We start from the raw sequence: 25824 nt of genomic DNA, 5'->3' as shown, positions 1-25824 counted from the left end.
AAATATATGAATCATATACATAAATAAGAGTAATAAATAATGCTGTAGTAAGGAAAAGTCTCATTGTAAGGTGTAGAGGTCAATAGCTATAAATTTTTGTCGTAGACATAACGACATTGCAAGACGACAGGCCACCAGCAAGGATTGTTTACATGCATTTTATTATCAAGTTCTAGCTGCTTCAGGTACTCCATACTGTCTCTTCTCACTAATTTAGGAGTGGGCATGTGGTGTGTGAGGGCGTGGGGGAGGGATGAGGGGCGAGGAGAGGTGTGAGGTGCCGGCTGGGGGAGGAGGAGAGGCAGGGCCAGGCTCAGGCTGAATCAGCTGTTGGTGACCCTCGCTCTCTCTCTCTCTCCCACCTTCTGGCACGACTCCCACAGTCAGTCTCCCACAGACGCCCAGGTCCTGCACCCAGGGGTGTCGCGAGGGTCGGGTCCAGGGGTGCCACTGCCGGGAGTGGAAACAGAGGTGCTACAGCACAGCAGGCCCTGTTGTTCTACAGTGGTGATGGGTTTAGGGGTGTTGTGGTAGGGGGGTACTGCAGCAGGAGTGCCACGGTGGGAGGTGGGCCCGAGGTGAATGCAGTGGGGAGGGCCAAGGAGTGTCACATAGCTGCCGAAAGCCCTTGGATGACACATTAGAGGCACACCTCTAGCATGCCACAGCAAGGGCAGGCCTTTCAGTACTACAGAAGGCGTTGCCCTGGGTGATCTGCATAAATATAGCAGAAGAGGACCTTGGGAAGCCATCTTAGGGGAAACCCTGGATAGTCTTCCATGGTTTATTTGTCTTTATGAGGGAGCTTTAACTAAAATTTGATTTGATTTTTGCCTACGGAGGCGGCTAGTTTATTGTGCACTACGTACTCGGCCTGTGAGCTATAGTGCAAAAATATTACAGAAGGTCTTAATCAGATCTCAGTGGATGCTTGCCATTATCTTTTACAATTTATCTGTACATCTTGTATTTAATAACAATGATAGCTAGTAACAGAAATGTTTGTACTGCAATTCCTATGACAATGTATTATTACATGTTGGAAATAAGCCTGTAATAGTCTTGTCAATATTATAGTTATGATTTTAGGCTGCATAGCTTGTATTTTCATCACAGTGTGGATACAGTGCAATAATTTCAGGTATTTTATAATGTGCAATAAAATTACATTCATTTCAAGTAACATGTTTTGATTTATCTCCAAATGGCAAAAATTTCACAGAATAAGTTGTAGTAATGTAGTGTGTATCCTTGTTTTTGTCTTCACATTTTTACATGTCATCTAGGTCCCCATATAGGCTGAATTGCCAGAGATAATTGTAGCCAAGTCATATTTGAGCTGTGATAACATCTGCTAGTCTACTGATTTTGTAACTTCGCCATACGAGTGTTTTGTTTAACATATTTCATTGCAATAATGGCGCTGCTGGTTCCTGTTGGATCCTTACGGCAACAACAACAACAACACTTCTGCTTTCTTTAATTTCATCTCGTCTAATGACTTTTTAAAATTCTAGATGATAGCCCAAGATTGTGCCTAAACATTTTTTTCTGTACTCACCTAGTTGTGCTTGCAGGGGTTGAGCTCTGGCTCTTTGGTCCCGCCTCTCAACCGAGGCAGGTTGTGGGGAAGCCCCGTCGGCTCCCTGGAGCTATTGGACTGATATTGGCTAATATTAGTACGGGGCTTCGGTCATATGGAGTTGTCATGCCTACCGGGGACCACTAGCCTGAACATGGTCTCCTCAGAGAGGCAAAGGGAGCATTGGCCTATGAAACTCATATGTATGAAAGTGTTCATATCTGCCAGTGACCGGAGATGAGCACCCAGAAAGGTAGGCACTTCAAAACTGAGCCCTCCTGGTAGATACCAGGGTTGCAATACCCCATCGGGTATTGCAACCCGAGACCGAACAGAGGTGAAAAATTTCCCCAAGAATAACATGCAAACACTGCAACACGTCATCACACTGCACATCTCTCATTCATGGCGACCTCCCCCCCCCCCAGGAGGGGGGTAGAGGGGATCCAAACCCACCAAGCCGGCAGCCTGACCGTCAGTTTGTCGGCTGAAGCTATACGGGGTGGACTCCTGCTCTCGTCTCGATTACCTGAGTGGCTTCACCCTGCTGGTGTTTCTTCTGTGTGTTGGTGGTGTCTAGGAGTTTGTACCAAGGGCTGCATGCATTTAGGGCTTCCTTCCCTAAGCACCCTGTGAGTACACCACTTGGAGTTCGGAGTTCTCTTCTCTGGATCCTTTGGGTCCCCATTCCCGTAGGGATAGTGACTGCTTGGTTCGCTACCTCGCCCTTGGGGTCAGCTTAGGTCTCGGTACTTTCATTTCGCCCTGGGGTAGGGAGTGGTTAGTTGCTGGTTGGAGCAGGCTGGGCTGCCCAAATTGCATAATCGCAGCGGCCATGACTCTTTCTGGTCCCCTGGGTTGTGGTGCTTCCCCGGAGTTCTCTTTCAATCTTTAGTGTGCTTTCTTGCCCGTTTGGAGGCTGCCACAGTCCATATTAGGTGCTACCTAGGTTTAGTAGGGCAGTCCTTCTCTGGGCCTCTGGTATTGCTCACCTCACAGGGTCCAGTTTGCCAGATCAATTACGGGAATACAACAGGCGCTGGCGGTCCAACACCTGGGCTTCCCGTAGGGACACACCCCCCTGGGGGCCCTGGAAAACCCAGTCGGGACTTTGTTGACCACGATAAATGAGTCTTCTGAGTCCCAGCTCACCTTGTGCGAAGTTTGAAGGTTGCTCGTTGCCCCTGTCTCAAGGTGACGATCACCTGTATTGCCTCCATCATGCTACTTGCTGCGTTGACAACACCTTCAACCTGGAGTCTTGCGAGACTTGTTTTCTGTGCGTGCTCCAATTTACCCATACTGCTACAACTGAGGTTAGGGGTCAACCAGCTCGCGCATTGCATGCTAGGATTAAGTTGCGGCAACACGCACGGTTGCCCGGTCGAATGTCCCCGGGGCTGCCTCATTTTGGTTATTAGAGACCCGGACTTGGGGTGTTGGTCGCTTTGACCTTGGTTCCATCCGTACCCCTTCGTCCTTCCCCTTGTTGGTGTGTTCACTGTTCCCCTTCCCCCTCCCCTCGCTTCTGGCTCCCAAATGTCTGAGGGTTTCAGGGTCGGGGCAGGGTTTAGCTGGGGATGAGGCTCGGGCAGCTCCAGGGGTTGTCCCATTTGCAGGGGGAACGGAGGCATTCAAGCCGGTTTCTCCTGCCGAGACTCCTGGGTCCTTCCAGCAGATCCCTTTGGACGGCTGGAGGGACCTGCTGGATTGAGGACGGCTCTGCCCCGGATCCTAGTTTGGTGGATTGGGGGGCTGGGGTGGGAGGTGGCCTGGGATGTTTGAGCCCCTTTCGATCCTGCCTGGGTTTTAGTGCCTTCAGGGCGAGGTCTGAGGTTGCAAGTTTTGGGGTTTTTCGAACCCCCACTTCCTTGTACAAATTTGATTTGTGGTCGGCTCCCCCCGGGTTCATTTCTGGGTTCCCTTGGGCTCCACAGCTGCATCTTTCCGGAGCTTTTCGACCTATTGAATTTCTCCTGCAGAGGTTTGGGAAGTCCTAGGTGTATACCTCCTACTCGACCCAGCTTCCGCCTCGGTTCTTGACCCGGTCTTTCTTGGATTCGGGTCTTCACCATATTGGTTACGTTACATTGTGCCGGCATCATCCTGGCTAGCAGACTGCCCTTTCTTTTTGTTGGGGGGTAAGGCATACATTCTGTCGTTCCCGTATGCTTGAGTGGCGGGAGCTCATTACTGTGTTGCAAGTGTACTTAGTGGGTGCATTTGAGCATTTCAATGCATGCTTATACATCCCTGTACTTCCTCATGAGGTTGGTGTGCTCCAATTGCACGTCCAGGTCCCTTCCCTTTCGGCTGCTTTGGCTGCTGTGTTTGGTAATATGTCTTAAGTGGATATTCAAGCGCAGGGGGTTTTGGAGATTGAACAGGGTCTTGGCTGCCCGATATGTAATTGTCTTGTCAATTACAAATTACATATCAGGCAGTTGTCTTGTCTACATTATGAGTTGTGCGGTGCAGCCGCCTCCTAGGTAAGTCCCTTTTATTTTTTCTCTTTGGGTAGTTATCTCCAGGGAGCCAACTGGGCTCCCCTACAGAAAACCTGCTTTGAATGTAAGGAACCAACATTTTCCGGGTAGGTCTCCAGAGGCTCCCTGACACCCTCCCTTCCCCCTTGTCAGCGGTTCTTGTTTTGTGGGGTCTGCACAAATGAGCGGCGCGCGATGTGATGACGTGTTGTTTGTTTGCTTGTTTTTCTTCAAGGGGGGGGGGGAGTTTTCTCACCTCTATTCGGTCTCTGGTTGCAATATCTCTACCAGGAGGGGTCTGTCTTGAAGCGCCTACCTTTCTGGGTGCTCAACCCTGGTCGATGGCAGACATGAATACTTTCATACATGTGAGTTTCATAGGCCATTGCTCCCTTTGCCTCTCTGAGGAGACCATGTTCAGGTTAGTGGTTCCCGGTAGGTATGACAACTCCATATGTCTGAAGCTCCCTACTAATATTAGCTAATATCAGTCCAATAGCTCCAGGGAGCTTCCAAGGCCTCTACCAAGAAATTGGCATTTCATTACATTCAATGCTGGTTTTACTGAAAGCTTGGCAACGGCATTAACTTTGTTTTGCAACTCGATGTGAGAGGGTATGTATAACAGTTTGACTTGGATCCATTTATTAAGTGTGTATACAAGTCTATCATCCTTTAGAGACAAGCATATTACAATTTGACTGCCAGCTATTTAGAGCTAGTAATGAGGAAAGGGAGCCAGGTGACAAGCTGTCTTCTGAGGTGTTTTCAATAATTTTGATGCCTACATCGTGATATTGTATCAAGAAACTAATAATCATACACAATTCTCATCCACAAGCTCAGCTTGCTACTAAATTAAGTGCCATTGAACACATTCACAATCTACAGACTGAAAACAGCAGCATCACAGACCAATATCACTACCAGTTGCCCCATTTCCAACTTGATCTAGCCAGTCATGCTTTTCTGGACAAGTAATGGACATTACATGGCAGGTAATCCAAGTTAATTAGTATTAGAAAGGGGTTGCAAATTAATAATTTGCATACAAGAAGTACAGTGCTGTATTAATGTTATCTTCTAAACTGGAAGATCTCGTTTTGCAATCATTGCATGAATATTGAGGCTGAAGTTATTTGAATGGAATATTTTATTTGAGATTATCAATACGTAATAATGTTTAACTTTTTTTTTTTTTAAGGCTGACAGGATGTCATTAAAGCCTCGTGCGGTGAATTTTGATGAAGTATGGGGTGGCTTATTGGAGACAGTGCAGCAGGTGGTCACAATGGGATCCATTAAACGCACCGTCTGGAATGAGAGGTTCTCTGATGTGTATTCCCTCTGTGTTGCGTTCCCCGAACCTCTTGCAGAAAGGCTCTACACCGAAACAAAGAAACTTCTGGAAAATCATGTTCGAGAACTTTATTCTAGGGTATGTATCTTGACTGAGTGATGCTTCTATAATGTTTTGAAATATGTTTTATTTAAAGTAATACTTTTCCAATTGTAAGCTACTTGCACGGTAAAATTAACCTCGAGATTATATTTTCTACAATATTTCTAGAATGTTTTGAAAATTAACATATGGTTTGTTGACGTTGGGTAAACTGCCACTTCTCTTGTTACCATCTTTTCTCTTTTGAATCAAGATATTGTGCATTATTTGCTTTGCCTATACTTTCACTCAGTTTTGGGGTGATCTCAGCCCCCTGTGCTTCCCCACACCTCTTTAAGAGTATGCCAGATTCTTGGCCTGGTATTTGGTAGGCCTCGGAAAATCCAGAGGCTTGGTTGTTTTGTGGATGTGCGTAGTACCATAGCCACTGCACAAGGGAGCTATTGAGACTACACAACGAAAGGCATTTCATTACATTCAGTGCTTAATTGTCTTGTTAACTCGCAATGCTATTCTCTGTTTTCCCTTATGGTTAAATTTCATTATAAAATGACTAAATTTAAAACTTAAAATATGTGCAATACCCTTCAACTAAAATTTCTTGAATTATTTAAAATAATTCAAAATATACAGTAATGCCATATTGTTAATTAAATTTTTTCTTTATGTAGGTAAGCAAGCAGAGGGAGGAGAACTTGCTGGCAGAATACCACCGTTTCTGGTTACAATTCAGTAAAGGCACACAGTATCTCAACAACCTCTACTCGTAAGTTGACACACAACTGGCATGCTGTTCTGTTTTCTGGATTTGTTTTCAGGAACAAACTGCCCTTGATTTATGCTGTTATATTCCTGGAAAACCCCTCTGTAAATTAGTTTTGAAGGTACTGCATATGGGAAAAATAAGGATGTGTTCCAGTCTTCTCCAAACGACCCCTTTTTCTACCAAAAAAGGCATGTTTTACTCTGTGTGTGTGTGTGTGTGTGTGTGTGTGTGTGTAGCAATAGCTACACAATATAGCAATAGGTTACTATCACATTGGTTACTACTGTATCATATAGCAATAGATTACTATCATGCAGGCAATACAGCTTCCACAAATTTAGGAATGCAGACACACCAGTAAAACTTGACACTGAATAACTTAAAAACATAATCTAAATTAAATTGTATGTAAAAGATGCTCTAAAATCGGCATCGTTATTTTCAGCTATTTAAATTCACAACACATTCAGAAGCAGAAGTTCAGCGATGCAGATCTTACTTATGGCACCATGCAGATGGACGTATCTGAACAACTTTTAGAAATAGGTAAGTTTTAATTTTAATATCTTAGTCAGTTTTCAACATTAATTTCTAGGATATTAAAGTTGGAAAACTTTATCTTGTAATTAATGAATGCATGGAGCTAAAAGACTAATACTGTACATTACACTCGTTACCGATTTCATGCCGATCGCAGGTTGTCTGCAACCTTCTGTTTCTTGTGGCGTGCTTGACCTATATTCAGTGTGTATTTAGCCCATGAAAAATGGAGAAAGTGTTATTCATGGATTACATTCAAGGGGCCTGACAGCTGAGTGGACAGCACTTCAGATTCGTAGCCCTGAGGTTCCGGGTTCAATCCCCTCGGTAGAGGCAAAAACAAAAAATGGGCAGTTTCTTTTGCCCTGATGGTCCTGTTCACCTAACAGTAAATTAGGTACCTGGTAGTTAGACAGCTGCTACGGGCTGCTTCCTATGGGTGTGTAACAAAAAGGAGGCCTGGTCGAGGACCGGGCCGCGGGGACGCTAAACCCCGAAATCATCTCAAGATAACCTCAAGGAGATAGTAGTGATGAAGAAAAAACTTGCTTAAAGGGAAAACTATGTTCTGTAATGGAGAAATATTTGACTGCTGCGCTTAATATGAATCATTTGCCTACAGAGAGTGGTGCATCAGCAGCAATGCAGTTTCATAAGTTGTTTGCTAAATACATGTTTTCCACACAAATGGCATTTTACAATACAATACGGTATAGGTTTACAGTAGCTTTTATTTTGTAACCAGATTTATTTGTCAAAGTTGCTACACCAAGATGTACTTTTCTGTGGAGAGCCTCTTCAGCTCCCTGGAGCTTTACTGGGCTGATGTGTTTATATTAGACCGTGGCAACAGTCAGTCGATGGAGTTCTAAGCCTACCGGGGACCACGAGCCAGAACCTGGGCCCCCTCAGAGAGGCATGAGGAGCAATGGCCTATAGACACCCACCATGTAGTTGGAAGCAGTCTGTATCTACCATCTACCAGGTCAGGCACCCAGAAAAGTAGGAATCCCAAAACAAACCAGCTGGTTAAAAATTTCAAACCCAAACCGAACGAGCAAGCAGAACTTCCCAATCAGAAAATGAGCAAACAAGAATGACGTCACCACAGCCGCCTCGCTGCGCCGCTGTCTGCACAGCTCCCCCCTCCCCGGGAGGGGGATCGGCGGTTTTTCACATTTTTTATATCCAGCCTTTGAACTGGGGTTGGGTAGCTGGCACAGGATTAGGAGGTCTGGGGTCCCCCCCTTTCCCCCTCCAGGGGGAGAGGGAAGCTGCGCAGACAGCAGCTGGGTGACGTCATGCTTGTTTGCTCGTTTTCTGATTGGGGAGTTCTGCTTGCTCGTTCGGCTTTCAGTTTGAAATTTTTAACCAGCTGTAGCTTGTTTTGGGATTCCTACTTTTCTGGGTGCCTGACCTGGCAGATATAAACAGCTTCCAACTATATGGGGGGTGTCTATAGGCCATTGCTGCTCATGCCTCTGAGGGGGCCAGGCTCTGGCTCGTGGTCCCTGGTAGGCTTAGAACCCCATCGATTGACTGTTGCCACAGTCTAATATGTACACATCAGCCCTGGTACAACTCCGGAAAGCCTCCGGATCTCACCCAGAAAATGGCGTTTCAATACATTCAATGCTGGGTTTTTTCATATATTTCCAATAGAGTTTATTATGTGTATCATTCATAATAATATGAATGCTCTTAGTGTTCATAATTATTTTACTATATTTTATGCACCTCTTAAATGTTGTTATTACATGCTGGCACTCAGCCAAAATCATCATCCTGACAAAACAATATGGGACAAGCTGGCCAAACTTAGGGAAAGTATCTAATAACTTTTTTCATCTTTTTGGATCATTATTTGTTGGATGATTTCCCAAACTTGTGATGCAGGTGAACTTGGGCTCGAGATATGGCAGAAGGAGATGATTACACCGCTACAGTCACGTCTGGTGGGGGTATTGCTCTCTGGTATTCAGCAGGATCGTATGGGAGCGACCACGGATGCTCCAACATCTACCATTCGTGGTGTTATTCACTCTTTTGTCGATGTTAATATGTATAAAAAGAAGTCTACTTTACAGGTATAGTATTTATTTATTAAATCAAATTCTTACCTTATTTTTTTTTTCTCCAGTGAATACTGTATGTACAGTATTTTGTCTTGCCAGTGTTATGTAACTTTGAGTTGTTGTGCTTGAGGGTGAATTTTGAAAACTGGTGAAAACTGGTGAATTTTATTATAATAGCTATTATTTTAGGTTAAAAATTTAGCTAGCTTAACTCTAGAGGCCATAAAAAGTAGAGGCCATAAACTTTTAAACTTGTTAAAATTTCAATAAGTTGACTCCCTAAATTTTGTGTGTTGTTGTGGAAAATAAGTACAGTACTGCAGTAGCATAATTAACAGTGAGTAGTAATATGACTTTGTATTAATGTTTTCTTTCATCCTTTCTTTTCGTTCAGCTGTACGAAACAGTGTTTGAAGCAGAACTATTAAGTGAAACTGGTTCATTTTATTGTAAGGAAGCATCTTCCCAACTTCAAGTGTGTAACGTGTCTCATTACATGGAGCGAGTCATAGCCAGACTGGCTGAAGAGGAACTGCGAGCAACTAAGTTCCTCCCTCCTAGGTGAGTCCTCTATTACACTAACTAAAATTATTTTGTGGTACCTAAAATTACCAGTAAAATATTAAAATCTATTTTCTGTACATGCTTTAAATGCGTCACATTGTGTTAGAAATAACTGCCGGGATGAATGGTAGATATCAAGAGCTCATGATAGAGAGAGGCCATTTCATTTCCACAGGCAAAGCATTATTCTCTATGATATGCTGCAAGATGATCTCTGCCAAATCTAAACACATGATTGAGGCAGTAAAGTTATTATGATGTTGAATATAAATGCTCAGGAGAGAAATGAATAGAGATGTTATTGGAAAGAGGGTTTTTGTCAGGTGTACATGGTAACGGGTATTTCTTGTTGGACACCCGTCTTGTTAAACTCTTCTCTTGTTTAGAGAGGAGTTTATTTCTGTTAAAAGTTTTGTTGAGCATAGGTTCATACACAGGTGTGCCTGGAGATGAATGGAAGGTGATGTAAACGAACAAGAGTTTGATTGTGTGTTGATAGAAGATGTAAGAGTAGTCTTGAGGATGCAAGGGTATATAAATACCATGATAAGTGTGTGAAGCCTAATAGGCTACTAGGCCCCTAAAGGGGCCTCGTAGCCTGGTGGAAAGCGAGCAGGAATCGTAATTCTGTGGCGTGGGTTCGATTCCCGCACGAGGCAGAAACAAATGGGCAAAGTTTCTTTCACCCTGAATGCCCCTGTTACCTAGCAGTAAATAGGTACCTGAGTGTTAGTCAGCTGTCACGGGCTGCTTCCTGGAGGTGGAGGCCTGGTCGAGGACTGGGCCGCGGGGACACTAAAGCCCCGAAATCATCTCAAGATAACCTCAAGATAACACTTAGATGGTATGTACATGCTTTGTAGGTTGCCCAAGATTAGGGTGTACAAGGTCAAAATGACCAATATTTTGTAAGTGGGAAAAGTGAAATAACATAAGAGACAATGTGTTGAACAAGAGGTTAAAGAGCTTGGAAGGTTTGTGTGGCGATAGATTCAGGAAGTGATTAAGATGGATAGAGGAATCTAATGTTGATAGATGCTCTATCAAAATGGAAGGTAGAATATTTATTATTGGTAGCTTAAAAAAAAATTCTGGTCATATCATAAGTACTTATTGCAATCATTGACAAAATAAATATAAATATATATATATATATATATATATAATATATATATATATATAATTTATTATTTATTTATTTATTTATTTTAAGGTGAACTTGGTAAAATATTACATAATAAATATTGTGAAATGAGTATTAATTTAATAGACCTGTTGTATTTTTTATAATAAAAACATTACATTTTATAGCTTGTATATTGAGAGGGAGAAATGGATGAACAAGCACATGCAAAGACACTTACCTTAAAAATTAATATTTTTTTGAAATTCAATATTTCTCTTAAATTCTTGATCTTTTAATATGCTGTACTATAATGTCTCAAAATATATATATATTATATATATATATATATCCTATATTTTTTGGTGAGATGTTTTAAAATGTTGCAGTTCACATCAGAAAGTGGTGAAAGAGGTTCAGGATCGGATGGTTGCTGACCACCTGTCTACTGTTCATGCCGAGACAGGAGCTATGGTTAACTCGGAGCGGACCCGAGATCTCTCCAATATGTATACGTTACTGCGGCCAGTACCCAGTGGACTAATGCAGCTCGTTCACCACCTCAAAGACCACATAAAGCAACAAGGACTTAAGGCAATAACCAATCTTAAAGGAGATAATGTGAGTAACAGTCAGTTTGAGGATCTGCTAATGCCTTTGAGATCATATGTAAATCCCACTTAATTCGTAATGCATTTTCAAATAATTGTCTTTTCAAGCAATGAGCAGCAGCTTCCATGAAGTAAAGAATGTGTGTTTTGAGTAGGTGATACATTTGTTACACCTGAGAAACTAAATATTTTGTTTATATTAAATAAGTTTATCAACTTACATTCGGGATTGAATAACCGAGTATGATACTGCAATATATATAATGCTATAATTTTTTCTTATGTTACTGAATGTCTTCTTTTAAAATTACAATTTAGAATTATTCTTTCTTACGGACATTATAACTTGGCAGACAGCTGTGAGACAAGTGTGAGAATAGTTTCAACCTTTACTCCTACACCTGCTCATGAGCTCATCCTAGTTTGCCTATTGCAGAGTTAATCATACAAACACAAACCAAGTGCCAAACACATTTAAGTGTTATAAATTGACCACATATCTACAGTACAGTACTTAGCTGAATATCAGCATTGCTGTGGCCAGATACACGACACATGAAATAATTCTAAGCACTGACATTTTACACAACACATCCTTAGGTTTTACATCTATAAAATAGACTCTGGTGTATCTGTATAAATTAACATACCTTTAGTTCATACCATAGGTTTCTTAGTAATGTTATAATTGTTTTTATTTACACTTGGAACGGTATTTTTTTTTTTTTTAATAGCCAGATACAGGGTGGCTTTACCCATATGCTTACTTTCTGTCCACTTACATTACAATATTGTACAGTATTTTCTTAGTGGGACAATTGTGTAATAATATGCACCAGGCAATAAACATGCTCTTCATTTTCCAATTTCCAGATTCCTGCTCAGTTTGTTGAAAGTCTTCTGGAAGTTCACAAGAAGTACCGTACCATGATTATTGATGTGTTCCATAATGATCAGCAGTTTGTGGGGGCTCTTGATAAAGCCTTCGAGAGTGTTGTCAATCATAGAGGAGCCACTAAAGTTATTTGCCGATCTCCAGAACTCCTTGCAAGGTGAGTAGTAGATGTGTAGAGAAATCTGAAGTGTTAGTTCTGACTCTGAGAAACGTGAACCAGACCTCGATCTTTTCACACATTCTTATGTACGAGTGTCAGCAGCTTCACTTGTAAGAGTGATGGCTCAAGTAGTGAGTGAATGCAGCTATTGGTTGAGCGTTTATCGTGATCCATATCATTATCGGCCATTATCATCTTTGATAATTACCTCCGTCCCAGAAAGCAGTGTAGGAAAAGTGGGTATAGATATTTAGAGTGGCACGTTACCTGATCTATTATTTTCCATGCTCAGTATTATCAGGAAGCTAGTCTAGCCACAGTCTGCAGTTTTAAATATTGAAGTGTATGGAGTGTTAGTGGTTACAATGTTTGGAGAATGTAGTATGTGTGCCTGGCAGTGTCTGTGATGAACTTTATTGGGAAGTTTAGGGGAAGACTAATGTGTGAATGTAGTGTTTAGGTGATAATTCAGAAGATTGTATGAGTATTGGATATTAAAAGACTTGTTGCTCTAAGGAGGTTTTCTTTTAACCATACGATGTAATATAAAGATTTCTCCAATATGTATTTAATGATGTTATTTTCTGTTACAGATACTGTGATACTCTTCTTAAGAAGTCTACTAAAGGCCTCAATGAGAGTGAAGTAGATGATAAGCTATGTCACAGCATAACTATATTCAAGTATATTGATGATAAGGATGTGTATCAAAAGTTCTATGCACGAATGCTAGCGAAGCGGCTCATACAGCAGCAGAGTCAGTCTATGTATTCAGAAGAGGCCATGATCAATAAGCTTAAGGTGAGTGAGAAAATATTGATGCCATACTATGGCATCAAACCAGCATCCCTGGACTCCCCAGGAACATGCACTTCCTACTGAACCATGATGAGCTAAAAGTATCCAGATGGGAAGCACAGAACTACCTGACTCGGAGTGTGAAAGGCACCACCTGGTACCATAATCCAAGTTTTTTCAAGCTTCCCACCCACACTCGAGTCGGTGACGATGTTCCCCATCTCTTGCCTCTGTCAATGCACAATGCAATCACTAGATTGTGATGTATCTGTGAAAAGCACTGGCCTGTACGATGAAATTGAACCCATATCGCTAGATTCCCTAAGCTGTGTGTGTGTGTGAGGGGGGGGGGGGAGTCTGGGCAGTGTGTATGTATGTATATGAGGAGTCCAGGCAGTGTTTGGGGGCGGGCAGAGGGATGTCCAGGCAGTGTGTGTGTCCACCTGGGGTGAGTCCAGGCAGTGTATGTGTCCACCTGGGGTGAGTCCAGGCAGTGTGTGTGTCCACCTGGGGAGAGTCCAGGCAGTGTGTCCACCTGGGGAGAGTCCAGGCAGTGTGTGTGTCCACCTGGGGAGAGTCTAGGCAGTGTGTGTGTCCACCTGGGGAGAGTCCAGGCAGTGTGTGTGTGTCCACCTGGGGAGAGTCCAGGCAGTGTGTGTGTCCACCTGGGGAGAGTCCAGGCAGTGTGTCCACCTGGGGAGAGTCCAGGCAGTGTGTGTGTCCACCTGGGGAGAGTCCAGGCAGTGTGTGTGTCCACCTGGGGAGAGTCCAGGCAGTGTGTGTGTCCACCTGGGGAGAGTCCAGGCAGTGTGTGTGTCCACCTGGGGAGAGTCCAGGCAGTGTGTGTCTCCACCTGGAGAGAGTCCAGGCAATGTGTGTGTCCACCTGGGGAGTCCATGCAATGTGTCCTAAAATCCTACTGTCTTCTATATTACTATATGTGAATTTCCATCATCACCCTAAATTTTAAGTTGTAAAGTCTCCATAATAATAGTGTTTGGAAGGGTTCTTTGCATTAAGTCATTATCTCATAATCCAGTTTCAGGTGTTTCAAAACTTTGTATTTTTATTGATTTTTATGTTTAAACATTTTCCATCCTTCCATTGAGATTGGGATACAGTTTTAATATACTATATATGGTACAGGTTCATAATTTGCATACCATTTCCACCCAGCCCAACCCTTATGTATAATGTAAACACAGTTGGTTCACAACTGAAAGGTCCCAGGCTGATTTCCCATGACAGGGCACTTTTCCCTGTAACCTGATGCCTTTGTTCACCTAGCAGTAAACAGGTACCTGGAAGTTAGGCTACTATTGTCTTGCATCCTGGGGGAAAGATCAGTAGTTGGGCTTTGGAGACACCGATAAGCTAGCAGGCTTCCTGTCCCTGACAATAGAAACCATCTGATAGGCCTTCCTACCCTCTCTCTCTCCGCCACTTATCAGTAACTCCGATACCACCACTACCATTAAGTTAAATTCTATATCTAGCATTAACATCAATACAATCACTGATAATAATACAATACCACTACACTATACATTTAATGACACTATATCTCCATATGACAACCACAATAAAATACCATTTTACCCACAACCCTACTGAACACCCACAACCTGCTCTCACCCTCCACCCTCCTTACAATGCTTGTGCTCATTATACTCCATGTACTCATTATGACACCATGTAATCTTTGTAACTCCCATACTATTATTTATTTTCTTGTTGTGAGATATGACATCCTGGGAATGCCTTTTTTGATTGGCTATGGTCAAAACATATCTGGTTATTTACCAGATTTATTTCTAAATAATTGTCCATTTTCTCCTTAAACAGCAAGCATGTGGGTATGAATACACGAGCAAACTTCATCGCATGTTCACGGATATGTCTGTAAGCTCAGACTTGAATCATAAATTCAATGACTTCCTCAAGGCGAAGAACATTGAATTGGGCATCAATTTCTCCATTAACGTTCTTCAGGTAAGAATTTATGTATATAAATACAGAATAGCTATTATTTTATGGAATTGTTTTTTTTTCATTAGACAGTTTTCAAGTTGGAAGAGGGTGAGGTAGCTCCCTATGTTGGACCATAGCTGACTGTCTCTCTACTTGTCTGTCTATCTGTCTGTGTGTATATGGCTTATGCCTGTGAAATGTTACTATATAGCAAGTAGTGAATGTTTAAGAATAGTATAAAACATCTTATTAGATTTTTAAATATTTATATCATGATAACTTTTGTCTATCTTTACTTTAGTTAGCATTGTACAGTTTTGTAATTAGAATTGAGTAAGATTTTGTGGTAAATATGGACAGTGTAGTAATAAATTGCTGTTGAGAAACTAAATAATATAATAGATATAACTCATAGATAACGTTTTCCATGTGTAATTAGGAAAAATCACAGAGTAAGAAATTAGTGCATCTTGTGAGTTCTAACTTATTGAGACTGCACTATATATCTTGGCGCTATTACTAGTGCATTACTGCTGTTAATATGTTACACATATTAACAGCAGTAGTAATTTTCGTTTGGCATTAAATAACACTTATATTTAACATTGTGAAGGTGTTGTAATTATTTAAAGAGGTTTTATGGATTTTCAGTTGCTAAAAAGTTAACCATTGTTTCTACAGGCAGGAGCTTGGCCATTGGGACAGACGACTGTCTCACCCTTCGCTGTGCCTCAGGAACTGGAAAAGTCTGTTCAAACAGTAAGCCATGCATGCTATGCTAAAGTATATACTGTATATAAGAAGTAGAATGTATATGGTTCCTACTACAGACTGCTAAAGGTTTTTTTACCCGTTAATTGTTTAACAGGATCCCGTCAAAGTATTTTTTAATCACAGAGCTTGTCTGGGTAGCTGTCTGTATACCATGCTTAATTGGCTGTATTTGAAATGTTAATGACCATTGTGTACATTTGTGTTAATAATAAAGTATAGCATCTTAAGGATGCAAAGGTCCTAAAAGTATGCAGTATGATGCCAAGTAAAGGAAGATGACTCAGTGGGCAAACAAATGCAATATGTGAAAAAATGTATTCTAAGGAATTTTAAGATTTTAAATTGTTTTTTCTGTTTTATGTGACTGATATTTTTAATCCTGTAGATACAATGAATCATTGCTTTTATAAAGAGATGCATTGTAAGACACCTTGCATAAACTAAATCTGAGTAGATTTATGTTGAGAGTCTTGTTGGAAAAATAAGGTACATTCTGTTATAAGTAGGGGCTGAGTTAGGGTAATAACAGGGTACTAGAGTACCACCCTATGGGGTTAGGATAGGCCCGATCCCCAGGGAAAAAGTTCCCACATAAATAATGAAGTATGCAAGGACTGCTGTCTAGAGCAGATCACATGACCCTGAAGCAGATGAGTGATGGAAAACTCCAGCTGAAGCTTTAATATAATATATTAACACTAAACCCCCGAAGTACAACAGAAATACTTTACCACCTTGATCTTACATTATATCTCTCTGACTCCATATAGGCAGGAGATGAGATTCACATACAGCAAACTAGAGGTAACGTCTACGAATCCTTAAGGGACAAATTTACTTAACCTAAGAGCATTTAATTATGTCAGACACTTGTTCAATGGTCAGTACCTGGATCTAATTATATGGAACTCAAGGATGTAACCAGGGACACAGACAAAATTACACTTGCTCTCTAATTATTTCTTATACAGTACTTGTGCCTTTTCCCTTTCTCCATCTTTATACATTTGTGACTGCCACATTTGCATGTGGTATTAAAATGTTTCAGATGTGAATTCTAATATGAAATGTATGAGACCAATGCTAGATAATGGCAGCTTTGTAGAAAGGAGAGTCCCGGAAGGAACAAGGTGTCTTACGATGTGAAGTGATAGTATTGTTGGTTGATATGAAATTGCAGATATTTTCTAAGTTATTTCATCTATTAATATGCATATCTTGGTTTTTTCAGTTCGAAAGTTTTTATCACAAGCATTTTAATGGTAGGAAGCTAACATGGCTACATCATCTATGCCAAGGTAAGATACTGTACACTGCATCATATGTTTGACTTCAGTATTGGTATTATAAAATAGTGTGTGTGTGTGTGTAATTACCTGAGTGTAGTTACAGGATGGGAGCTACATTTGTGGTGTCCTGTCTTCCCAGTACTTTGTCATATGATGCTCTGAAAGTACAGACGGTTTTGGCCTCCACCACTTTCTCACTTAACTTTTTCCAATCCTTTACCACTGTTTGCAAAAATGGAGTTTCCAATATTTTTAGGCAGCTTGTGTGTTTAATATTTGTATGTAGAGCATATGGGCACCCACTGACATTTTTGCAAGGAGAGGGGTTGTAAAACATGTAGATCAGCTTCACCTTAGCATTATTATAATCCTGTTACCAGATTGAATATGGTTATGTTACCTCCAGATGATTGGAAAACTGAAATACTGTACCACTTAATTGGAAAAGAGATACTAGGTAAAGATAGAGCCAAGAGCATTTCAAACATTGCTAAACATTATTGTATTTTTTTTAAGCATCTTGCAATAATGAACATCCTGTTTCTCCCATATTTCATGGCAATACAGTATGTGTAAATAATGACAGGACTGTAGATGAGAGCGAAGTTACGTTTCTCAATCCCACTGCTTACCTCCCACAATTCCTCACTGAAGAATTTACTAAGAAAACATATACAGCACCTAAATTTTGCAAATGTTATTTATGATTCTTGTGTTTGTGTGATTCTTGTGTCTTGATATAAGTATTATATTTATCCCATTTTTCACTTTAAAGGGGAGATAGCTAAGATTAGTTTACTTGGCCATTTGTCTATTGGTTGGCGGTTTGTAATCAGCTGGTGGTGACAGCCACCAAAACATTATTAATTAATAACGTGTCCCAACAGGTATTTCCCTGTCCTTTTCCTTATTCCTCTTCCCTGCTTCTTCAAGTGTGTGCGAAGTGTCAGTTCCCACCTCCTTTCTTTGTTATTTGTATATTGTTCCTTCCTTTCAGTCTACTAGGGTATAGTCACATTGATTGCACAAGCTACTTTATCTTACCACACAACACAAACTACTGGTGAGTGAGCTATAGCTCTTGAGACCTGCCTCCTAGTTGTTGGTACCTGGTACAATGTTCTAAACATCCTAGTGCAATGTTGTTCTTTTGAAAATGTGGGTAGAGGTTCATTTATACAGTATTCAAAATTGTATATAATTACTTATGTTCAATTTGCTTTCCTTAACTTTTTCTTTCTTTGCTTAATAATAACTTGGACATATCACTTTATTGCTTTGATAAGCAATCTTTCATACAGTCAAGATGTGTTTTGCAAAAATAAAAAGCATAGTTTCTAAAAGAAGTAAAGCCGTGTAAGCTCAAGATAGAAAAGGTCAAGCCAAGTTCAGTCTTTTTCCTGTCAGTGGGATTTAGTCTTAATTAATTTGAATGTAATTTAGCAGGAGCTGAGAATTTTGTATTTTTATGATGCCATTTAAACTAAATAATAATATTTGTTAACTTTGCCATTGATAAATTATCTTTGTTGGTACATGAACGGTATTATTACCTATTCAACTTTTATTGTTATTTGCAGGAGAATTGAGAGTGAGTCACAGCAAAAGAACGTATCTCATCACCATGTCCACCTTCCAGATGGCAATGTTGCTCATGTATGAGAAGGTAAGGTACACCTCCCACTCTTTGATCAGGTACTTTGTGCTCTCTTTTTTACCCTTAATAGAAGTGATGCCTGAATAAATGTGAATGCACGCAAGTCTTCTACAGACTCATAATAATGATGGTGCACCAAAAGTGTAGGTCTGAACAGAAGTAAAAACCTACGATTAGCAACCATGGATGAAGCAAAGAGTTGGAGTACAGTACAAGGATGAACTGTGGGGAGGAAAGTAGAAGTGAGTTAAATAGTTAAAAGTTGTAGAAGAAAAAGGGAAATTGGCTAAAGACTGCCAAATGCATCACAGAGAGAGAGAGAGAGAGAGAGAGAGAGAGTAAAGAAAGCAGATGTAACCAAAAAAATAATGGAGTGCAGGGCCAGCAAACATATTTACAGAGATGGGCAAAGGGTCAGAAGTTAGGTAGATACTGTATAATCAACATTATTAGATAAGCTGGTGGGATACAGCAGGTAATGAACTGCACTAAACAAAGAGTTGGAAAGGGAGAGATCTGGGATCATAAAGAATCTAACCGAGCCAGAGGGGGGGGGGGGACATACAGCATATAAAAAAAAAAAAGAGAGAAGCTATGAGAAACTGAAATAAATTTTTGACAAGGAATTGGCAAGTGAGGCAACCAGGGACAAAGAAGAATTTTGTAGGATAGGAAGGGATCATAATGAAGGAAAATTACCAGTGAAGGTGATAGTTCAAAAGTGCCAACAAGTCTAGTATATACTGAGAGAAAAAGGGAAACTTTGAAATGGAGGTATGATACAGTGCGGTGTTCACTGACCAGAACTTGTCTCAAGAAGAAAGAGGAAACAATATTAATCAGAGAGGAAAGGCACAAAGGAAGTGCAAGGGGACCTGGAAGTGAAGCAAGACAAGGTCAAGACAAACGATCAGACCAAGCAGTGGAGCCTGTCACAACACGATAGTGGGGTAAACCATTCTTTTCACAAAAGCACATTTTCCAATATATTTGTATTTTGGACCTGTGTTCTCTTGTTTCTCTTGTGAATTTCTCTCATCAGTTTTATCAATTCCGTTCTTGATTTTGTAAGTGATTCATATCACTCCATTCTTCTGTATTAAAGTGTATATGTTTAGTGTGTCCATCTTTTCTCTGTAGCTTTTTTTAGATCTGAGAGCTATATGGTAGCATGGCTTTGAACTTTTTATATTTTATATATTTTTTTTTTTACTTTCTCCATCCATGTACTTGAAGGTTATTCTGAAATTGGCAACTATGCTCTTGATACAATTCTCTAGTGACAGTTTGCTATCAAGGATCATCTCTGACTCTGCCCTTTACCTAATACTCGAGTATTTTCAAATAATTTATACACTAAATGTGGTCTTGCCTCACTTATTCTGAACTCCCATTACATGGCATTCATTCACAGTAAAATTTATTAACCATTTATTACTCCAAATGCCTATTTTGTCTTAAGTAGTCTTGAAGGGTGTTGTTTAAATAATTTATTCTTCTTAGTTCCTTTCTTTGTGAAAGCTTTGCTTATATAACACTATTCCTGCAGGCGAGTTATTTATTTATACAGTAGAGTACTCTACAGTGAACATTATGGGATCCCATCGGTGACCTTCCTTCAGTCTATTTTTGTCCTCTTAATTACTGCTCTCATCTTTCTACCTCTTGGAATTTATTTTGTTGATACTAATAGCCTTCCTGTTACTCTTGCAATGTGCTGAATTCACATAGCAAACTTGATGACTAGTGTGCAGAGGCTGCCTGAGGAGTGTGGCATTGGCACCAACACTGTTTATGGAATAGAAGAATTTTAACTAAAGATTTTAGAGTTCATTACCAGAGTTCTGGTGACAAAAAAATTGAGATACATGCTTTATCACAAATTTTTATATAAATTAGATGATAGTTATAAGGATTAATGTGGCTTCCCAAAGGTTATGCAAAAAAATTTTGTATTACAGTATGCATTTTTAATTACATAGATGCTTGTATAAATATTCTTTGAAATATGCAAAAATATTTGTTCTATATTTTTTATAAGAAAAGTCCAACTAAAATTTATGAACAAACAATAAATGAGATACTTCTCTAAATCTTGAAATTTAGAAAATCTTGAAGGAATCCAGAACAATAGTTCAGATGTTAAGGTTATACTGTTGCTGTACTATAGTGCTAAGACACTTACCTTAAATATGAGTTTCAGTTGATATTTCATACACAATATGCATACCAAAAAAGTATTACAAGTGTTTATACATCATACAGTAGTGTATTTCCATTTGTAATTTTCTAGTGATACTGTCTTCATTCCTCACATTTTCATTTACTATGGTATTATGCAAGTTATTCAATGCCGTTACTTTTTCTTGACTCCGAAATAATGTACAAGTTTGTAAAGTACTTTCACATACATACTGGAGGACTGTGCTTTATACTGGCATCTTTTTCCCATTTGCCTTCGTTTTCAATACATTAATTTTTGTTGCTCTGCTTTCCAAATGGTAACACATTAAACATAATCCCAAATATGTTAAGTCATCAACTAAATCCAGTTTATTTATGTTACCATTAACTTGATATTGCTAACACTTGTTTTGCACTGACAATAAGTGCAGTACCAGACAGACAGACTAGGTGTATATACTTCTTAGATCCTCTGAGAAGTCTTAAGCACAGCAACAAATAATGTGGCTACTGCATCCTCTTCCTTCCACAGTTCACCACAACAGTTAGAGAATCTCAGCCTTTTTTCTTGATAGATCAAAATCTAGCCACATGTCAGCTATGTTAACACAACAACAAGGGTTTGTACTGGCAAAATTCATCCATTTATCAAAACAGTATTTTTAATACTGAAGTATTAAAACTTTTGACTAGTCATCTGATGCAAGGTACGTTAAAATACAGTTTTTATCACCAGGTGGATAGCCTTACATGCAACGAACTCCAGACACACACGCATCTCAATGAAGAGCAGTTTACTAAGTTTCTACAGTCATTGCTGGACAGCAAGCTTCTCTTGACTGATGCTGAGGTAGGTATTGTGGTAAACAAAGCTTACCTTCATTAAAGTCAATAAGTCATTTTAATTAATTTACCTGAAGCCTTTGAAAATTTGTGAACATTTGACTTACATTTTGGTTTAAATTTTAGCAGTACTATGTATATAGTATAATATTTCTTTAGTACATAATAATTTTTTAATGTATATGTGTAAAAATCTCGACTCTAGAATCTCCAAGGTGATGCAGTTGTGCGTCTGAACACCGATTACAGCAACAAGCGGACTAAATTCAAGATCAGTGTTGCACCACAAAAAGAGCAGCAACATGAAACAGAGCAGACACATTCAGCTGTTGAAGAGGATCGTAAACTATACCTTCAAGCAGCTATAGTTAGGATAATGAAAGCGCGGAAACTGCTCAAACATACTATGCTTATTCAAGAGGTTAGTCCAGTGAAGATAGACATGCACTCTTAAATATAAGTTATAGTTGTGTGTCCTATGTTTGTCTTATCAGATTTTGCAAAATGATATTTTAATGTTCATAAAAGATATTAGGTTAGTCATGTAACTGATAAGGAACATAAGCAAACTTCTTCAATCATGATCATTCCATCACCTAAATAAATTAATAAAATATGAAGATGTTTGGATGACATTGTGATGACTTTTTGAAGAATGGATTTTGTATTTGTGAAAATATGTAAATGTATTTGCAAAGTGAGCATTAAATGTTTTATATTTTATTTGGCCACATCCATTGTTTAATTATTTGTTAATTATAAATATTCTCTACCAGCTGTATAGCTGAAGTTCAACTTTAAAGCTTGTTTTTTTTTCCCCCCCACAGGTCATCAGCCAGTCTCGAGCGAGGTTTGCACCACAAATCCCAATGATCAAGAAATGTATAGAACTACTAATTGACAAACAATACCTTGAACGTACCCCTAATTCTACGGACGAATATAGCTACGTTGCTTAATTCTTAGATTTGTTAGTTTTCATAATTTGTGGAAAGATCTGTGTTTGTTGGCCTTAGAGAAGAAACATAATTTTGCTATTGTTTTTTTATTTTACTCATAAATAATTTTTATTGAAGCATCCTTTAAAGGTTGACACTCACAGATGAAACTATCCTTCAAAATCTGGCTTCACTCCTTGGTGAAGCATGTACAGTGTGTTGCCTGTTTGACGGTGAATTTTGTACATTGATGTAGGTGTTGAACTTTCCTTGCCTCTACAAAAGGTTGATATTTTCAGCCTGATATGTAAATAACCCAGATAGGATGGTGTAGTTGATATGGGTTGTATGCTACTGCTTGTTCTAAAGGCTGGGCTCTGGACACGGGCCACATCCAGCATTGTCGATAGAGGGACTGCTTGGCACATACAGCAAAGGTACGATATGTTACCATTTTTCCATTATTAAGTAATGTGTGAAATATAGATGCAGCTAGTCCCTTGCTCAGACTTGGCTAGGCTAAAACATTGTACTGTATAAAGTTTTAAGTCTTTCATGTTATGCCCAGTGTTTGGAGCTTACGAAGAGGAATTGTACTTCAGATCAACTTACATGAAGGCAAACATTTTGTGCCTTTTTTTTATGCCCTGTGTTTGATGGTGTCCCACTATGTGGGATTGCCCAAGCAGAATCTCCTTAATGCTCTTTTTCTCGTGCTATAAATACTGCCTACATATACTCAATGATTCACACTATCAAAGTGTAAAGGGTTCTTGTATACCTTGAGCCTTTTCAGTCATGATGCATACCAGTTACAACTACATCGTCGATGGCAGTGACTTGTAACTCTCAAATTTGGCAGCCATAGTTGACATGTTTAGAGCAGCATATCTAATTTTAAGCCTAACATTCATAGCTTCGCTCTCTTGCCATTGTCATTAAACCACAAAACACCTTCGTGTTTCAAATTGCTGAAAGGGAAATTTGCATTTATTTTATTTTTTTTTTAAATTCATGACCAGAGCATTTGTAGTCAGTTTTCCCTGTGGCTCACCAAATAAATAAATTCTTGTAAGAGTTCTAGTTAGTTTTTCAATGAGCACAGCCTATTTTAATTTTTGGAATTACTGTATTTGACCCTTTCCAATCTCCAGAACAACTCTGCTGCAAAGGAAGGTTATTCCCTATAGTATAGATCATATACTTGAGCCCGTGGACATCAAGTTGTAGTTTTGTAATTAAATTTTATTTCCTTGGTATTTGTCAGTATTTAGTTCGATTGATTTCCAATGAGGCTTGTATGCTTCTTCTTGCCTACCTGGAACTTTCCTCATTATGCTGATACTTTTATCGTCTGCCAATGGTATACAGAAGGTAAAATTTAAATGAATTATTGAATAAAGGTAACTTAAAAATATTTGGGTATTCTTGAGGATGTAGGAGAATAGTCATGCGAGATGTTTTAGCGTGGTGCTAGTATCTACACGACATCCTAGTGTATAGTACAGGATAAGACTTTCAAAAGAGTTTGCCTATACAGTACAGTATATATATTTGTGGTTCTTGACATCATATTTTTGTAATTCTGAAATATCATTCAATGTTTTGGTCAGTTTCTCATGACTTTGAATTTGTTGTATTCAATTAATTTATAATTGGCAGATCAGGTTTAAAGGTTTCATTGTCAAGGCTGTCATTGTTAGAATGCTATACAGTAATGATTTTTTGTGGAAATTGTGTATGTTTTTGTACGTGATACTCATTGACATTCTTATGTTGTGGATTATAAATTAAAAAATGCCCGGGTTGGTTACTAATTAATCATCCATTTGACTGTTTAATCTGTAGTTATATTTTGAAAACAGTGGAACATAAAACTTTTTACTACAGTTGGTTTAAAAATGTTTTAATTATGAACTGAGGAAACTGGTCTAGCCTTGTTTCTATCTTTACTGAAGAACATCACACATTGTAGTTTTCTTTCCTCTAAATGATCTTTGGGACATCTTACGATTAGTAGTCTGCAGAGTGCTTTGTGACGAGGTGAATAGCCAGATTAACGTGTGGAACTTAAATCATTGAGCTAGTGTAAAGTGCATAATGTTTTATGGTTTTAGTTGTGTGGGCCAAAGAATTTGTGCATCATGAACATTTAAAGTAAGTGATGAGGTGGAAGGGTGTGTCAGTTAGATAACCCCAAATAATGACTTGCCTCTTTGTGTTTTAAGTAGGATTTGGAACGTAGATCTTATCTAATTTTTGTATTTAAGATATAACTGTAAATATAACTTATATATGAAATTGTTTATAAATTATAAATAACAAAACACTTGAACTTTATAAAAAGTTATTAAGTCTTTCATTCTATGTAACATTACTTGGTGATGGTAATGTCGTACAAGAACTTTGCTAAATATAACTACCTCTTCTCATACTTGGTCAGTTTTGGACATGTTGATTCACATCATGGATTCTATAAAGACAATGAAAATGATTTCAGTATTAATATTTTTTATTTTCATTATACTAAACTTAAACCTCTTGTTGTTCATTTTATAATGTGTTGCAATGAATTGGCTTGTGTAATGTGAAAGAAGAATCAGATTACAATGTACAGTATTTGAGCACAATAGTTAATTTTTCAGTTTTGCAAAAAAAAAAAAGTTTAGCACAAATATAGAATAACAAGCCATTTCTCCTTAGAGTGGAAGGCCTAGTGGATAGTGACTGGAATGGAAGGCCTAGTGGATAGTGACTGTGAGCCAGTTATAAGAGCATGGTAATGTGGTGGTATTGTTGTAAGAAAGTCTTAAGGTGCCTAATATTTGCTGTCCTGTGATGAATGGAGAGCATAGAACTAAAAGTGGGTTTTAATTTGATTAACAAATTAAGGTAAAGTAAATCTATATATGATACAAAAGCAGGATAATGTTGAATGATATTTTGAATATGGAAATTGTTGAAGATCAATACAAGACAGTAAAGCATTTGCTAGATGTAAAAATGAAGGCAAATTGAAAAGTACAAAACTATTTGTACCAATAATTCAGTCTTTTTATTTAGTATTTTATCTAAATGACCTGAAACTAAGCAAATGTGCAAGAGCAACATTTTGAGTTTTGGGCAGGTGTTGCATAGGGGAACAGTACAAGCTGTTAATAGTCGA

The 25824-nt window shown here is 39.1% G+C and overlaps 1 protein-coding gene across 3 annotated transcripts; it reads left to right on the top strand.

The window, feature by feature from the left end:
* The first annotated feature begins 59 nt into the window (after positions 1-59).
* On the top strand, positions 60-25160 carry Cul2 (cullin 2). Of its 3 annotated transcripts, none has more exons than XM_045757558.2 (16): positions 60-185; positions 5273-5506; positions 6142-6236; positions 6682-6782; positions 8673-8863; positions 9246-9412; positions 10928-11159; positions 12023-12201; positions 12798-13005; positions 14848-14994; positions 15655-15732; positions 16979-17045; positions 18617-18702; positions 21614-21727; positions 21926-22141; positions 22548-25160. In XM_045757558.2, the coding sequence occupies exons 2-16, from the start codon at positions 5282-5284 to the stop codon at positions 22677-22679; spliced, it is 2238 nt and encodes a 745-aa protein (XP_045613514.1). In that variant the 5' UTR covers positions 60-185; positions 5273-5281; the 3' UTR covers positions 22680-25160. The 3 variants fall into 3 exon arrangements, with proteins under 3 accessions (XP_045613514.1, XP_045613515.1, XP_045613513.1); XM_045757559.2 differs by lacking the exon at positions 60-185 and adding an exon at positions 339-471; XM_045757557.2 differs by lacking the exon at positions 60-185 and adding an exon at positions 4958-5066.
* The last annotated feature ends 664 nt before the right edge of the window (positions 25161-25824 follow it).

The sequence above is a fragment of the Procambarus clarkii genome, chromosome 67 (genome assembly GCF_040958095.1).
Source record: "Procambarus clarkii isolate CNS0578487 chromosome 67, FALCON_Pclarkii_2.0, whole genome shotgun sequence".
Classification (NCBI taxonomy): Eukaryota; Metazoa; Arthropoda; class Malacostraca; order Decapoda; family Cambaridae; genus Procambarus; species Procambarus clarkii.
The sequence above is the reverse complement of the archived record's forward strand: the minus strand, read 5'-3'. Positions and strand labels throughout refer to the sequence as shown.

Bases quoted from the DNA above. Each gene is read 5' to 3' on its own strand.
- Cul2 (XM_045757557.2), top strand. The intron at 13,006-14,847 runs GTGAGTGAGAAA...CTCCTTAAACAG, and splicing joins CCATGATCAATAAGCTTAAG to CAAGCATGTGGGTATGAATA. The intron at 21,728-21,925 runs GTAGGTATTGTG...TCTCGACTCTAG, and splicing joins TTCTCTTGACTGATGCTGAG to AATCTCCAAGGTGATGCAGT.